General features: G+C 36.7%; 1 protein-coding gene across 1 annotated transcript in view; it reads left to right on the top strand.

The window, feature by feature from the left end:
• Positions 1–15638, top strand: part of Ano3 (anoctamin 3) — a 261204-nt gene that overhangs the window by 226943 nt on the left and 18623 nt on the right. Inside the window, exons 18-20 of the mRNA XM_076570257.1 lie at positions 7907–7943; positions 12458–12569; positions 13387–13444. Coding sequence (XP_076426372.1) covers positions 7907–7943; positions 12458–12569; positions 13387–13444 — 207 coding nt within the window. The remainder of the gene's footprint in view (positions 1–7906; positions 7944–12457; positions 12570–13386; positions 13445–15638) is intronic.

Genomic DNA, 15638 nt, shown 5'->3' with positions numbered 1-15638 from the left:
CTAAACCCGCCTCCCTGTTCAACTGTATATAATAAACATGCAGAGCTTCCAGGATGCTGTAGTTTGGCCATCTGAGCCCATTCTGACTGATCAGTGTTTCTTCCCAAATAACTGCATGTTTGCCTTCTCTTCAGCCCCTTTGCACCCATGGAGCTCAATCCTTGCAGGATGTAGGGGTTTATCTTCTTTGGCTCTACATGATCTGTCAGGTTACTGGGTCATGATGTCTAAAATGAACATCTTTGTTTCAAAAATCACATGTATGTGTTGACTCATAATGGAATGTCTCTTTATGAAATAGCATCATGATGCTTGGGCTAGCTTTTAAGAACTATTGTCAATAAAAAGCAACTTTATCTGAACATATAAGACATGACAAATTAAAGACAGTATCTGTTACCTAGAAATGATATAAAACGTTGATTCTATTTTTCTAGAATATGTATACACCTATATAAACATCCCATTCTAAGCCACATTTATCCTCAGCTAAGTTTCTTACAAAAGGTTCTTTTATTTCTTAATCTTACTAAACCAAACTTTGGCTAAGTTCCCACAGATGCACCAGATTCTAGTTTCACTGTTCTAATTGTTATCACTAATCTCCTAAACTGGGCCTTATTCTGCTACCCATCTCTATCTTGAGTTGCCACCTTTGGCTAGAATCACACATGACTCTTGCGCCTGCAGTTTTTGCTCTTCCCCAGGGATTGGGCAGATGGGTAAAGCTGTTGCCATACAAACATGTACTGGAATTTGAATCTCCAGAATCTGTATAAAGCTGGGCATGCTAGTGTGCATCTATAAGTGTAGTTCTCCTACAGGGAGATATTAGACAGAGACAGAAAACTCCCAGGAAGTTCCTGGGTCAGTCAGCAGGCCATCCACTGCAACCAACACCAAAAGACCATATCTCAAAGTGGAAGCTGAACACAGGCACAGACCTCCATGTGCAAACCATGGCATGGACAAGCCCACACCCCCAAATACAAACATATGAAAGACACCACACACATACACACACACACACACACACACACACACACACACACACACACACACACAAATAAAAAACTGTAAAAAATATTTTAAAGAAAAATGGTTCAGAGACAATTTTTTCTCACTAAGTGTTTGTTTGGGTTGGAGGCTAACATAGTTTTTATTTACAAAAAGAAAAGACTAAAGTCAATAAAGTGAATGTCTACTTGTGAAGAACTTAGAAGGTAGCTAAGACAGTCCTAATATAGCCATCAAGTCTGTCATCTAACAGCCTCATAGTCTCACTACCTCTACTCAGTGACTCTGGAGCCAAAGTCTTTTTTGATCCTGAAAATCAAATACCCAGAGCTAGGAGAACTCAGGCTCAACCAGCTTTCTACTTTCATGTATCTTTGTTTGTTGGGCATTTTTACATTAAAATTCAGAGATTATTAGATTATAAATTCTTTTTCTTCCTTACAACTAGACCATTCAGAAGAATTGTAAATGAGTTTAGCATAAGCAAAGGAAGTATAAAGCCAGCTCAACCAATGTGAACACTGTTACATTCTTCTGAGTCAGTCAGTATAAGTTAATAATGCTCTTCAGAAATTTATGTATTTGCTTCCTATCCAGACTGTTAAGGCACTTCACAAATTATTAGACACTCTTTCCAATTCACCTGAATATGCAGGATTAATTTAAGAGCTTAATACAAATAAGGACACAATAAAATGTCAAATACTATATCATGAAAATGTTCATCTGACTATCTAAAAACTACCACTTATTATTTTCAGGTCAAATTCAATATGCAGCTTTAAAATGTGCTTATAAAGGACTGAGCCTAAGTAAAGGTATTCTGTTAGTCTAATGTGCTTTTCAACTCTAATCTGAATGCATTAATTTATGAAATGTAGGCATGGAAAAATACTTTAAATCATTAAGCATTTGTCTTTAAATCAGGAGTCTTCTAGGCTCTTTAGGAAATATAAGGTAGTCCACAAACCATATGATGTTCTGGTGCATTTTTTTTTCTTTTTTATCCTATTCCTGATCACTTGTTGTGAATTTTGTTTCTGAATCTCTATTATCAAGGCTCTGCTCAGAATTCTCCTATCTGCTTTTTTAGTTTAGTAATAGGCACCTAAGAATTCAGTCTTCCTGTGATTTTTCTCAGACCTTCTCCTCTCACTGGCCACATAGAAGTTGAAAGGATATGTGTAAATTACATATTTGAAGGTTTTCTTTTTTGCCTGAGATTGTTTAATGGTTTTTCCTCCTTCCAATGTAAATTATAGACTTGTTAGCTCAGTGAAGGAGAGGCTGCTTTATTTAAGCCTGTTTTTCCTTTCGTCTACATCCACTCCTCCTTCTGTCCCTCTCACCACCCTCCCTCCCTTCCAGTCTCCCTCCCTCCCTCTCTTGTCTATCTTCTAGCATGAAAAACCACTTTTCCTCCTCCTGCGCTTTGCTAATTCACACCCCCTGTTTCTTGATTCACAGAGCTGTCTCTGTCTGGAATGTCCTGTTTTCCCTTGGTATCCTTGGAGAATATCTCTTCATCACTGAAAATAATAGTTAAGGATCACTTCCTCCATAAAGCTTTTTCTGGGTCCCATATGTAGAATAGAATTATCTCTTTGTTTTATTCTTGTCACAAGGTTCTAGAACTGCCTGTTGTTCCCAGCCATGGGATCACTAGAGGAAGTAAACAATATCTTTGTGAACATTGTTCTGTTGCTTGTCTTAATACTTTTCCCTCACTGTTAAAATGTTGAGTTCCTTTAGCTAGGGCCATAGCTTCCTATTCTTGTTGCTGTTTGTTGGTATATTTTAATCTAGATCCTCAGGTCTTTTTTTAATACTGGCATAGCATTTAAAATATATCCTTTGAGCACATTGTAGGGATTTTACTTTCCAAATGTTCTAATGGCCTGCATATTATGTGACCAAGTTAATTTTTGTTACTAGAATTATATTCTTAGTGTCTTCCAAGTTTGCAGCATATATTTTAATTTAAACTAAACCAAAGGCTGTACTTCCCCAACACATGCACATTTTGAAAGAAGTATATCATGACATCTCTAAATAAATATTAAACTGAGGAGAAAAATATGTTCTACTATAATCAAAATTTAAACACAATTCTATTATACTAATCATGAAAGTAATTTTAAAAGTGTGTCCCATTCAAATTGTGTATCAAATTGCTTATAGAAACTCCTTTGTGTGGTTAGAAAAACTGTATTAAAAACAAAACATTCTAAAATTCTTTGTTGATTCTGATCCAGTCAGCCCCTAAAATCACTAATTTGTGAGATCCAAAATAATACTGATACACAGCCAAGATTGAAACTGCATCTTCAAAAAAAATAATTCACAAATAATTCAAACATAGTTAAAACTTCAATTTCTTGTTTTAAATCTACTTACCAAACATCTATCGTAAAATCTGGAAGGACAGAATTTGAAGAAATGTTTGCTTCCTAGATCCGCCCCTTTTCTGACTTTGCTACTCTATTTATGTTGTTGTCCATACCATAGCTCCTATTACACGTGGAAACGTTCCCAAAAGTACTGTGATGAAAACAACAATGTGAAATTGTCCAAAAACATACTCCTGCTACTTGACAGTTAAACCTTAACTGGTTTTGTCATATTATAGTAAAATAACAGCTGCTTGCCATTCTAATTAAGGAATAATTCTTAACAAAAACACAAAAGAAAAGAAAGAGAAAAAGGAAGGAAGGAAGGAAAGGGAGGGAGAGAGAGAGGAAGGGAGGGAGGGAGGGAGGGAGGGAGGGAGGGAGGGAGAGAGAGAGAGAGAGAGAGAGAGAGAGAGAGAGAGAGAGAGAGAGAGACTGAGAGAGATCTGAGCAGTTTCCAGGAGTAAATCACCCAAACCTTTACCACAAAGTCAGTCAAAGAATGACCTCCTTTGAGTACTTCTGTGATCATAAAATGTGCTTAGTATACAGAGTATATAATATGGGGATAGGGGGCTCTAATGTGCTAGCTAATGTAAATCATCTACATTAGGTCTGTAGTCCTCTCCATCTTGAACTTCCATCTGTAGAGAGCAGAGCACACATTCCTGTTTCTTTCAAGGATCCAGTCACTGCAACAGAAAACTTCAAATATACATTGTCTTCCTAAATGGTTAGGTATCTCGTCACCAATTATGTCAAATAGGTTATTATAGAATAGGATAGGTCAATGATTTGGGCCCCACCTCTTAACTAGGAAAGTAATTCATGCCAAATGTATTTAGTAAAAGGCCTGACTTTTAAAAAGAGCAGTGTGCTTATTTGATTTGTTTATGTCCATGCTCATGGTTTCTAGGAATCTAGAAGGTACAGATACTAGAAGATCAGTCTCTTATACCCTGCAATTCTGTCTAGAATTCATTTTCACAGTGGACGTTGGACAGCCCTGTTACTGATGCAGAGACAGTACACACTGAAATGGGTGCAGAACTCCCTGACATGCCTTTCCTGCATTTGCTGCTCTTTTCTTCCCAGTTTATTGTTATGTAATATACCAACAAAGCATTAGTGGAAAGCTGATTCTGTCTAAGCTCAGAATGAATTCTAAAATGATTGTCATGGCCAAAAATGTCCTAGAAACCTGTTTCCCTCCAGGATTACTCTGGCTCATCAATTACTAATTTGCTCTGCTATTTCTGCCACTGCTGTCCTAAGTCTGTGCCATTGTGATGAGACTATCAATCTAAGGACCTTTGCATTCTTGTCCATTTTTCCCAAGGTATTTACTCTGTCCACATTTTTTTCTTGACACTCCTCTTTGCTTCTTAAGGAAGTGCTCTGTCCTTCAAGAGGCTTTCTTACTGTAAAGTAGGAGGTTTTTTTTTTAAACCTATTTGTTTTTGTTTTTCAAGACAGGGTTTGTCTGTGTAGCCCTGCCTGTCCTGGAACTCACTCTGTAGACCAAACTAGTCTTGAACTCACAGACATCTGCTTTCCTTTGTCTCCCCAGCACTGGGATTAAAGGCATGTACCATCACCACCTGGCTTTACCTCTTAACATACGTTTTGGTCATTTTTGCCTTCCCGCTGGCAATTAAGTTCCATAAAAATATAGACTATGTCTGCACAGTTATCAATTGTTTGATTTTTCCAAACACTATCTAACATATTAGAAATTATTGATGAATATTTAATAAAGTAACTGTATATGAGCAAGAGAAATTCTGCTTACTGTATGTAACAGTGGGCAATTTTAGAAGCATACCAATGTGGTATCCTCTGTAGTGTACTGTGTAGGGGTTAGAGCCAGAAGGGTTGTCTGTGATCCTGCTCATTTTTAACTCCCTCAGTTATACAGCCATTTCACTTCACATAGTCAAATTCACGCACAACCTGCTTTCTCTACACAGTTGCTGCCATATGCCATACATCTGAATATGTTTAAGTCATGGGTTCTTCCTGCCTTTATTGTTGGATTCAACAACTCGTTTTGTGGACTGACTGTGGAGTATAGCATGTGGGTGGTATCAATTAGCTGTGTCATTTGGGTCTAGACTCTTCAGGTTGTGAATTACCCTGGATAAGTTTCTAACAGCCATTTATAACTATGTTCCAAGTGTTATTGTCATCCCTAGAGACATTTCACCATAGACTTATAGATGGATTATATGTGCCAAGTACTAAGACAATGCCTAGGAGGTAAGAGGTGCTCATAAAAGAATATTCTTACTGTACTTCTTAGTATTTTATTTTTTTATTAAGAGATTTTTCTATTCATTTTACATATCAACCATGGATTCCCCTGTCCTCCCTCCTCCCACCCTCCCCCACCCTCCCCCCACAACTCACCCCACCCCATTCCCACCTCCTCCAAGGCAAGGTCTCCCCTGGGGAACCAGCAGAGCCTGGTACCTTCAGATGGGGCAAGTCCAATTCCCTCCTCACTGCACCAAGGCTGAGCAAAGTGTCTCAGCATAGGCACTAGGTTCCATAAGGCTGGCTCCTGCACTAAGGACAGGTCCTGGTCTCACTGCGTGGGGGCCAATGGACAAGAGAGAAAGGAGGGATCCTATGAGCAAGAAATATTGAGACCATGATTGGAAAAAGTACAGAGACAACTAGCCAAATTAGTGGAAACACCTGAACTGTGAACCAATAGCTGAGGAGCCCCCATGGAACCGGACCAGGCCGTCTGGATAAGTGAGACAGTTGTTTAACTTAGTATTTTATTCTATCAGGGCCACTTGCCAGGTATTCTCAGTCGCAATCCCCTGTTCTGTCAAATGGGGTTGTTATACTTACTTGACAAAACTGTTATATAATTACCACATGGAAGATGATGGCACAAGTGAAATACTATAAATGGCAACTATTTAAACAGCATTGGTCTTCAAGCTGCAGGAGGACATTCTGCTCAGTGCTGACAGACACTGGCTGGTCACATGCTGTTTGTAAGCTGATAAGGCTCATTCTGTTAAAATCCTGGGAGGACCTGTTACTGTCATCTGACTGTATAATGGGGCCATGGAAAAGGGTGTGGCTATTGTGGGGCATAGAAAAGGACATGGTGCATTGTGGGGCATGGAAAAGGGCATGGTGCATTAAGAATAGCATGTCCTTACAAAATCAAAGTAATCTTGTTTAAAATTTGAAAATGGTAGCTCAAGAGTAGAAGTAAAATAAAAATCAAAATAAGTCCAAACAAAATGCTGCACTAGAGATAGAAGAGTATTTACTTAATATAATTGGTTTCAAGATAGTCTTGATCTTAAAAAGAGGTAGATTTGGATCATGGCTAAGATGAAATAGTGATAGTTTTATTGAAAGGGCAGGCAGAGAATATAGACAATTTTTTAAGTATTCAGATACATTCCTTGAATGTTTAATACTTTAGGTATGACTATTGCTTTGTTGTGTTCTACTTTACATTATGTGTATATACTGGTGTCTGGATGTGTGTATGGCACATGTGTATGGGTACCTGATGAGGCCGGCAGAGGGCATCAGATCCCCTAAGGCTCAAGTGGCTGACTATAACATGAATCTTAAATGGTCTTGTTAATAGAAAAAACTTGGGAGCCAGGTATTGGGGTGAATTCTGAAAGATCAGAGAAGCAGAACAAGCCACAGCCAACCTCACCTCAACAACTCCTCATTCAATCCTGTTTCCACAAATCCTCAGACTGAAAGCTTCTGAGTCCTCACCCGAATGTATCTCAGCTGAACTGCTGCTAAAAGCTTAAAAGTTTAAAAGCCTCTAGTTCCTGGTTCTCATGTCTTATATACCTTTTAGCTTCCTGCTATCACTTCCTGGGATTAAAGGCATGTGTCTTTCATAAACAAAGACATGAGATCACAAGTGCTAAGATTAAAGATGTGTGCCACCATGCCTGGCACTGTTTCCATTGTGGCCTTGAACTCACAGAGATCCGGATGGATTTCTGCCTCTGGAATGCTAAGATTAAGGGTGTGTGCCACCACTGCCTGGCCTCTATGTATAATCTAGTGGCTGTTCTGTTTTCTGACCCCAGATAACTTTTATTAGGACACACAGTATATTGGGGGACACCATATATCACCACAGCAGACAGTTATGAATCACATCTCAGCCATTAACTAACTGAATGAATTTTGTTAATTTTTGTCTTAGGTTTAGGGAGTAGCTATTCAATGAACATAAAGACAGCAACAAAGAGTTGTTTTACAGATCATAAGGTATCTACATGTATACATACACATGTATTTCTAAACACATTCACAGGTCAGCTATTTTGTGTGTGTATATACATGTATAGAACACTACATATTGTGTTAATAAATACTTCTACTTCTCTAAAAATATATCCTCCTTGTAGATACACTTTGGGAACTTCTTTGAAGAATGTCAATTCTAGCACTGTATAATATAGAATAATATTTATCTGTACACTCCTTCGCAGGCTTATGAAAAGATTGCATACCTCCTCACTAACTTAGGTAAGTTCCTTTTCCTTATTTTCCTTGTAGTAAGCAAATGACTGTATATTAGTCTTTAGTCATTTTGTATATTTTACCATTTTTATGTCTTCAGTTATGCAAGAATTTGCAAATAACCAGAGAGAAATGGGGCTGGAGATTAATCTACCTTAGACAACACAAGGAGGCAAAGTGTGTCATCTGAAACTATCCATCAAGAAGACAGGAAACTTATTTATCATTACTTGGGAAACTTTTCCCCCAGATTTCTCAGTTCTTTGCCCACCTCTATGTGTATGTGTGGAGGGGTGAGTCACAAACATGCTTTGGCCTCTGTGTGGAGGTCAGTGGAAAACTTGAAGAAACTGATTCAATTCTCTCCTTCCAATTCAATTCTCCATAGGCTCTGAAGTTGGAACACATGAGTTAAAATCTGTGTTCTACAACTTATTCTAGTTAGTTACAAAGTAGTGACCAATAAATAGCCTTGCTTCTTGAAACCTCAAATTCATTGCCTAAAATAAGGATTTTTTTCTTTCTTCCTTCCTTTCTTCTTTCCTTCCTTCATTCATTTATTCATTTATTGAGTTAGTGGGGGCAGGGGTGGGGCAGTCAAGACATTGTTTCTCTGTGTGGCCCTGGCTGTTCTAGAACTTGCTCTGGATCCTAAGCTGGCCTGGAAGTTAAAGATCTGCCTGCCTCTGCTTCCTGAGTTCAGGGATTAAAGGCATGAGCCACCATCACTTGGAAAGTGTAGTATTTTCTAAGAATGTCATTTAGTATTACTGTGATACATACGAGTTTTGATCCACAAGCCCTTAAGAAAAAAGGTAGTGGTTAGCCTCTAGAATGTCTACTTCCCATTGGAGAATATTAAATTTCCTTTCTATCTGTTTGTTCCTTTCATTTCTATGTTTTGATGTCTTTCTTGTCTTTCTTGTAAAAGACTTTTCTGAAGTGCTGGGTAAATAACGACTCTCATTCACTTAAAGTTTTGGATTACATTTGTTTTTATTTTGTGTGTGTGTGTGTGTGTGTGTGTGTGAGAGAGAGAGAGAGAGAGAGAGAGACAGAGACAGAGACAGAGACAGAGACAGAGACAGAGACAGAGACAGAGACAGAGAAAACTACTTTTGGAGTCAATTTTTTGCTCCCACAATGCAGGTTCCAGGAATTGAACTCAGGTGTCTGATTTGGCAGTAAACACAACACAATAAAACAAAAATAGAGCTCATAGGACACCTGGTGTGTGGATTGTCTACTGGTTACCAGCCATTTACAATGAAAAAGATTCCAGTTCCATCTTTTGCTTGAAAAGCTCCAACTGTTAGAATTTTAGATAATGTCTCAGATTTGACAATTTCCCTTCAGAGACATGTTTACCTGTTTGCCCCACATTGTCGACTACTGACTCAGAAAAACAGCTATGGCTTTCAGAATATGCAAGTGCATACAGTATCTCTCCTAGGCTCCTCCACGTCATATCTTTATTGATTCTATTTTGCTATAGTACTTGTGATTCTTCTATGATTCTTTCTGTGATCTGATAAACATGTCTCGGCATTATTTTAGGAGGTTGCCATTCTTCAACCACTAGCTCCATGCTCAGACTTTGGTTTCGGCCTCTTGATTCCAATTCATTTTAAGTTTCTAAGAAACAGACTTCTCCCATATGCTGGCTTCTCCTTTGACCCAGTCTCATTAGTTTTCATGCTTCTGTATTAATACCTATTTGAATACTTTGTTTTGGGGCATTCATAAAAGATCCATCTGAATATGTATACTGCAAATACTTAAAGTAAAGACAGAAAGAAAAAGAAAAACAAAGAAAAGAATGTGGAGAAAATTCATTTCTTGACACTTTGGTCGTGAGCATAGCCTTTAATGGCTGAACAACCTCTCTAGCCCAAGGTTCATTTCTTAAACAGTTATATAGTAAGAGATTTGTTCTCCCCCACTACTCCCATCAACATGAACAAAAGCTATATTCCAAGATTCTGTCCTGCTAATGCCTACAATGAGGAGGGAATCACTATAAAGTATTTTTGTTTGTTTGTTTTGTTTTGTTTTGAGACAGGGTCTCAGTATGTAGCACTTTCTGCCTGAAACTCACTGTGTAAATCAGTTTGGCCTCGAATTCGTAAATATCCACCTGGCCCTGCCTCCTGGGCCTGGGATTAAGGGCATGTGCTGGACTTGGCTCTTTTCTTGTTATTGTTATTTTTAGTGTAGTATTTGTACATGAAAAATTTGAGTAATAGTTCCCATTTCATCATTGTGGATCAACTGCCCAACACACCGCAAAGTGTACATTAAGTGAGAATCATCTGTTTTGTTGTTCTTTTAGGGTTGGATAATAAAATACTTGAACTGAATTATCAAAAACTTTCTTACAAATTGTTCCAAAGCTCTCTTCTGTCTCTGAAACCTATGTTGATTTCTTTTAAGATATTCTATCTCCAGAACATAGGAACTTACAAGAAGAGGGGTGGTGGTGGCTATAATTAATAGGAAAAAGAATAGCTATTTGTTCTAAGTAGCAGTAATGTCAAAGTTTTACCTTAGTATTTGATTTTTCATATATGAAAGCCCAGTGATGGCATAGAGTCTATGGATCCATAGTTCTTAATTACTAATGATGGGTTAGCCAGGCGGTGGTGGAGCACACCTTTAATCCCAGCTCTCGGGAGGCAGAGGCAGGCAGATCTCTGTTAGTTCAAGGCCAACCTGGTCTACAGAGCAAGATCCAGGACAGGCACCAAAACTACACAGTGAAACCCTGTCTTTAAAAACCAAAAAATTAATAATAATGATAATAATAATAATAATAATGGATAATACTGATATTTATGTAATACAATCTGACTATATGTTTATGTGTACTTATTTCTTATATTCTTTATCTAAGTTAATATATAGTTCAGATTAGAAATTAGATGCCATTCACCAAAGGGACAGGATTCTAAAAGAATATTTTTTGGTTTTGTTTCTTGGACTTTTCCAAATATTTTATTTTCAGAAGCAACAACAATAACAACAACAAAACCTGTTTAATCAAAGTTTCAGTTCACACTGAACAAAGTTTCATAGATCCAAAGTGAGATTTATTTCACTTCAGGTTTATGGTTACTGAGAATTGCACCAAGATGATTGTTAGCTGTTTAAAAAATAACCAATTACCTATAGTAATGAGTGACCTTGATTACACAAATCCGGATTCGAAGCAACAAAGTCAGCCAAAGCATGAAAGTATAGGTTTCATCAGAAGTCAAACTGAATCATATCACTACCATCTTAAAATTCAGAAACCACGTAATACACACAGAACAAAATTTTAAAATATAGAAATTAACATTCTCAATTACCTACTTTGTGACTGGTGGTGATGTCAAATAGCTAGATTATCACCAATAGCTAGTTTATTATCAGTGACTGGATGCATTGAGGGAAAGCTAAGAAATAGTTTGGCCATAAATGCATTACCCAGGAAACAATATTTAGATTGTCAAGGTTTAGAACTCATTTCCCCTTCAAGTTAAATGCTCATTCAAAAGGAGCCAGAATTTGTTCCATGAAAGGATGTTATAAAATCATTGTGTTATTACTTGTAGTAGAGGACCTAGGTTAATATTAAAAATTGTCATATTAGACTAAACTCTTCTTGTTATACTTATTGATACATAGCAAGTTATTCTGAACTTCGTAACAGAGGACAATAATTTCTTTGGTTTATTGGGATTTTGTAACCAGGTTAACTTGTTAGGCAGTTTTTCCTGCTCCATGAAGTTATCTGCTAGTATAAAGATATCTGCAATGGCCTCTTCACTCACGTGCTGAACCTCATGTGGGCTTTTGGGATGGCTGATCTCTTTCATGGCCTTCACCTTTCTCCATGTCCTTTCTTGGATGTCTGTCTTGAGTTTTTCTGGAATAGGACAAGAGCAATTATTACATGACATCTAGCTTGTAAGAGGAACTACACACATGTAGAAGCTCTTATCATGCTTCTATATCTCAACTTCCTAGTCTTTTGTTGGTAAGATTGAGGTACATTGCTCAAGTTCAAAGTCAACATTAGAGGCAACTCTTTCAGGTCATATGTATAGATACTAGAAGAAATAATCCCTGAGGATTGATATAAAGATCTTGCCTGAGAAACCTTCATGCCAGAAATACTGTAATCTTGGTCAGAATATATAGAAAACAGAATAGCACATTTTGAAACCACCCGACTTCTCAGAATGATTTCCCCAAATAAATCTTAGCAACCTCAACTTCTTAGTCATTCCAAATCTAACCTATATGGAGCTTTTATTGATCCAAAGGGAATTTTCCACACCTGACTCTTCTCCTAATGGCTTGTGATTATTTTGTTTTTACAAATAATGTACAAATCTTTTGCATCTATTTCTATTTTGTAGCCTATATATGCTCTCTTTTGCTTTTTCACTGCAAGACTGAAAACCTTTTAAAGGTATAACACTCATTTTTTTTTCGTTCATCGCATGTAAATCAATAATCTGTGTTTCTTATAGAATATCCTCGAACAGAATCAGAATGGGAAAACAGCTTTGCCTTGAAAATGTTCCTTTTCCAATTTGTCAATTTGAACAGTTCTATCTTCTATATTGCATTTTTTTTGGGAAGGTAAGTTAACTTTACACATCCTGCCATTGCCAAGGAGAAAGCAAAACACAAACATCTCCATTGCCAATTAGGAAACCGAAGTAGAGAATTCTTAAACTCTGCCTTAGAATGTTGTGTAATAGATTTTACATATGTTCTTACTTAGTAACCTCTGAAAGCTACTACCTCTTAAATTTCACAGGTGCATGCATGTGTGTGTGTGTGTGTGTGTGTGTGTGTGTGTGTGTGTGTGCATGAGAGACAAAAACAGAGACAGAGAGAAAACATCACTTGTAAGTCATCATCTAATTATCATTAACTATTATTTTGTTTAGAAGGAAATTATTTTATTTTATCCCTGAGTTATAATTTCTTGGTGTGTAAACCAGGATTTTAATTATTTTTCCTCCTTTGCTCTAAAATTTGAGAAACAAACACAAAAAATTAAGGAGCCCAGTTTGCTATTTGATTAACCCTCCATACACATGGTTCCATGGGAACATTCAGAAGCTAGAAACATTTTGAACAAAACCATTCAGTACATGATGATGATATTCATTAACCTGGCCCACACAATATTAAAACTCTACATGGAACCAAGTATTAAATGTCATCAGATTGATATATCTGCACTCTATCTACTTATTGGTACTGAGTTTATGCATCGCTTTCTCCTTTTAAAGTCAGTTACTTTGATGTTGTTTAAGCATAGCAAATATCAACTGTATGGGACAAATCGCACCAGTGAACAATTATGTCTGCCCACACAAGCACTCTGTGTGATGCATCAGCGGGTGAACTTCACTTAATTGCTAATGAATTCACACACTTTTTACAGATTCGTAGGCCATCCAGGAAAATACAATAAACTTTTTGAGCGATGGAGACTGGAGGAAGTAAGTAAACCCATGAGAGTGGGTGTGTGGATGGGTATGGATACAGGCCAGTGACTGTGGGAGGTAATGGGCTGAGGAGGGAAGATTTCCAAGAGTGTTAGAGGCAAAATTTGGAAGAGAAGAGATTTCTGTGTTCAAAATGGAAGCAGCTACATTTATTTTAAAAAGGATTAATCTTTTACAATTTAACACCAATATTCTGGCCTCTTCCCTTATTGCTTTTTAAATCATAATTGCTTGCTCTTGCTTGTTTGTTTTCTATTATAAGGTTCACGAATATAACCCCATAAGTTTACTCATCTTGGAAAAGTATTATCATCTATTGAATGAGTTTCCAAATGTAAATATGTAAATATGTTTCCCTTGATGAAATGAAAATTCAGTCTAAAAAGTATGAAATAGTCATCTATAAACATATTGCACATCACATGTGCTGGAAGCTCATATTTCTTTATTGATTTACAATTCATATGACCCAGAGAAACAAGACAAAGGGGGTAGGTTCACTGCATCTCATGAGTCTTCACTGAAGTGAGAAAAAAGTCAGCACTTCCTAGAGTATATATAGTCTCTTTATCAGACTTTGACCAACACAAGCATTTGTAAACGATATAACTAGTGAAAGGATATTTCCCTGTGATTTTGGTTCCTTCAGTGGCAAATGAATCAAGAAATACTATTTTCTGTCTATGGTTATGTTATATTACCTTTTATGTGTGCTCTTTGTGTTCATTTTCATGATATTCTTTCCCTGCTTATTAATTCATAAACTAATACAAGTTGAATCTCATATTTCAAATTTGTTTCATATTTTCTCAATTTGTTTCTCTTTTAGTTTCTTCTTAATATCTCATTTTAGAAAAATATTTAGCATTTATCTAATGAAAATGGCAGATTTTTTTGTTTTGTACATGTTATTTCCTTACTTTTTGTTAGTTCAATTTGAAAAAAAAAAGTCTCATGTAGCCCACAAAGGCTTTGAACTAGTTATGTACCTGATTAAGATCTTGAACTCCTTGACCTCCCAAGTGATGAGATCATATGAATGCACCATTATGCCTAGCTTAAATGACACTGTTCTTATTGGATTTATTGATATTATACTATAAAATTTCTTCTCAATTCTAGGACCATAAAATAATTCATTTTTATTACTGTTATTTTCTATTATGTGATATTTTACTAATTAAAAACTTACTTTTGTGTAAAGAATAATCAAGTATTTTCTACCAAATAGAAGCTGCATATTTAATAGCAAAAGGAGACTCTAGATTTGTTGAAGCCTATGTTTGTAATTTTGTCTGTGTCTTATCTCTGTTCTCCTGATCAAAATGTTGTTCCTTCTCTTAATCAAAATGATTTTCATGATTCCATTATAAAAATCCAATGATAGATGATGTCTTTGATATGAGGTTATAATGTAGAAGGAGTGAAGAAAAGATTGCAAAAGAAAAATGAAAGGAGATATAATTCTATTCTCTACAAAAAATGGTCCTTAAAATCACAGGGAGGCCTCATTTATGTTCTTTCCAGATTGTTCCAGAAATTGTCTCTGTACATGAATAAAGCCTAAAACTTCCTAAGAATACATGCTTTACAATAAAAAGCTGGGCTCAAATGTTACTTACCCTTGTAATTTGTTCTTTGTGCTTAATTCATCATTCATTGACTGGTTCGCCATGCTAAACCAGCAGTAGTAATAATTATGTTGGCAAGTTATTTATAGATAGTAGTTAATTTACAAAACACAATAAGCACAACCGTAGACTATGGGAAGATCTTCACAAATTTGCTGATACTTATCACTGTTATGGCTTCGTAGCTACAGTTGTAGTATTCTGTGGGCAAAGGCAGACAAAGGCTGAGTGCCATGGTACATTCCTGTAATCCCAACACTTGAGAAACTGAAAAAGCAAGGTGACAAGTTGGAGGCAAACACTGAGTGCATAATGAGTCCCACATCTACATAGGCTTTTACAAAGGAAGACGTTGAGGGTGTGGGAAAACACTAAGACCTTTCATAAGCCTGGGATTGCCTGGAAGTCTCAATTTTATTTTCAGTTTTATTTTGTTCTATTTATCCATACGTCTGTTAATTTATTTTTGTTGTTATTTATGGCCAGGAATTATACCCACATCCAACAAAAGCCTAGTTACCCTGGTCATCCACTTAGTAACTTAAGGCTTACTTCTA

Source organism: Peromyscus maniculatus, chromosome 4 (assembly GCF_049852395.1).
Source record: "Peromyscus maniculatus bairdii isolate BWxNUB_F1_BW_parent chromosome 4, HU_Pman_BW_mat_3.1, whole genome shotgun sequence".
Lineage (NCBI taxonomy): Eukaryota > Metazoa > Chordata > Mammalia > Rodentia > Cricetidae > Peromyscus > Peromyscus maniculatus.
Note: the sequence above shows the minus strand (reverse complement) of the source record. Positions and strands in the feature narration are given on the sequence as shown.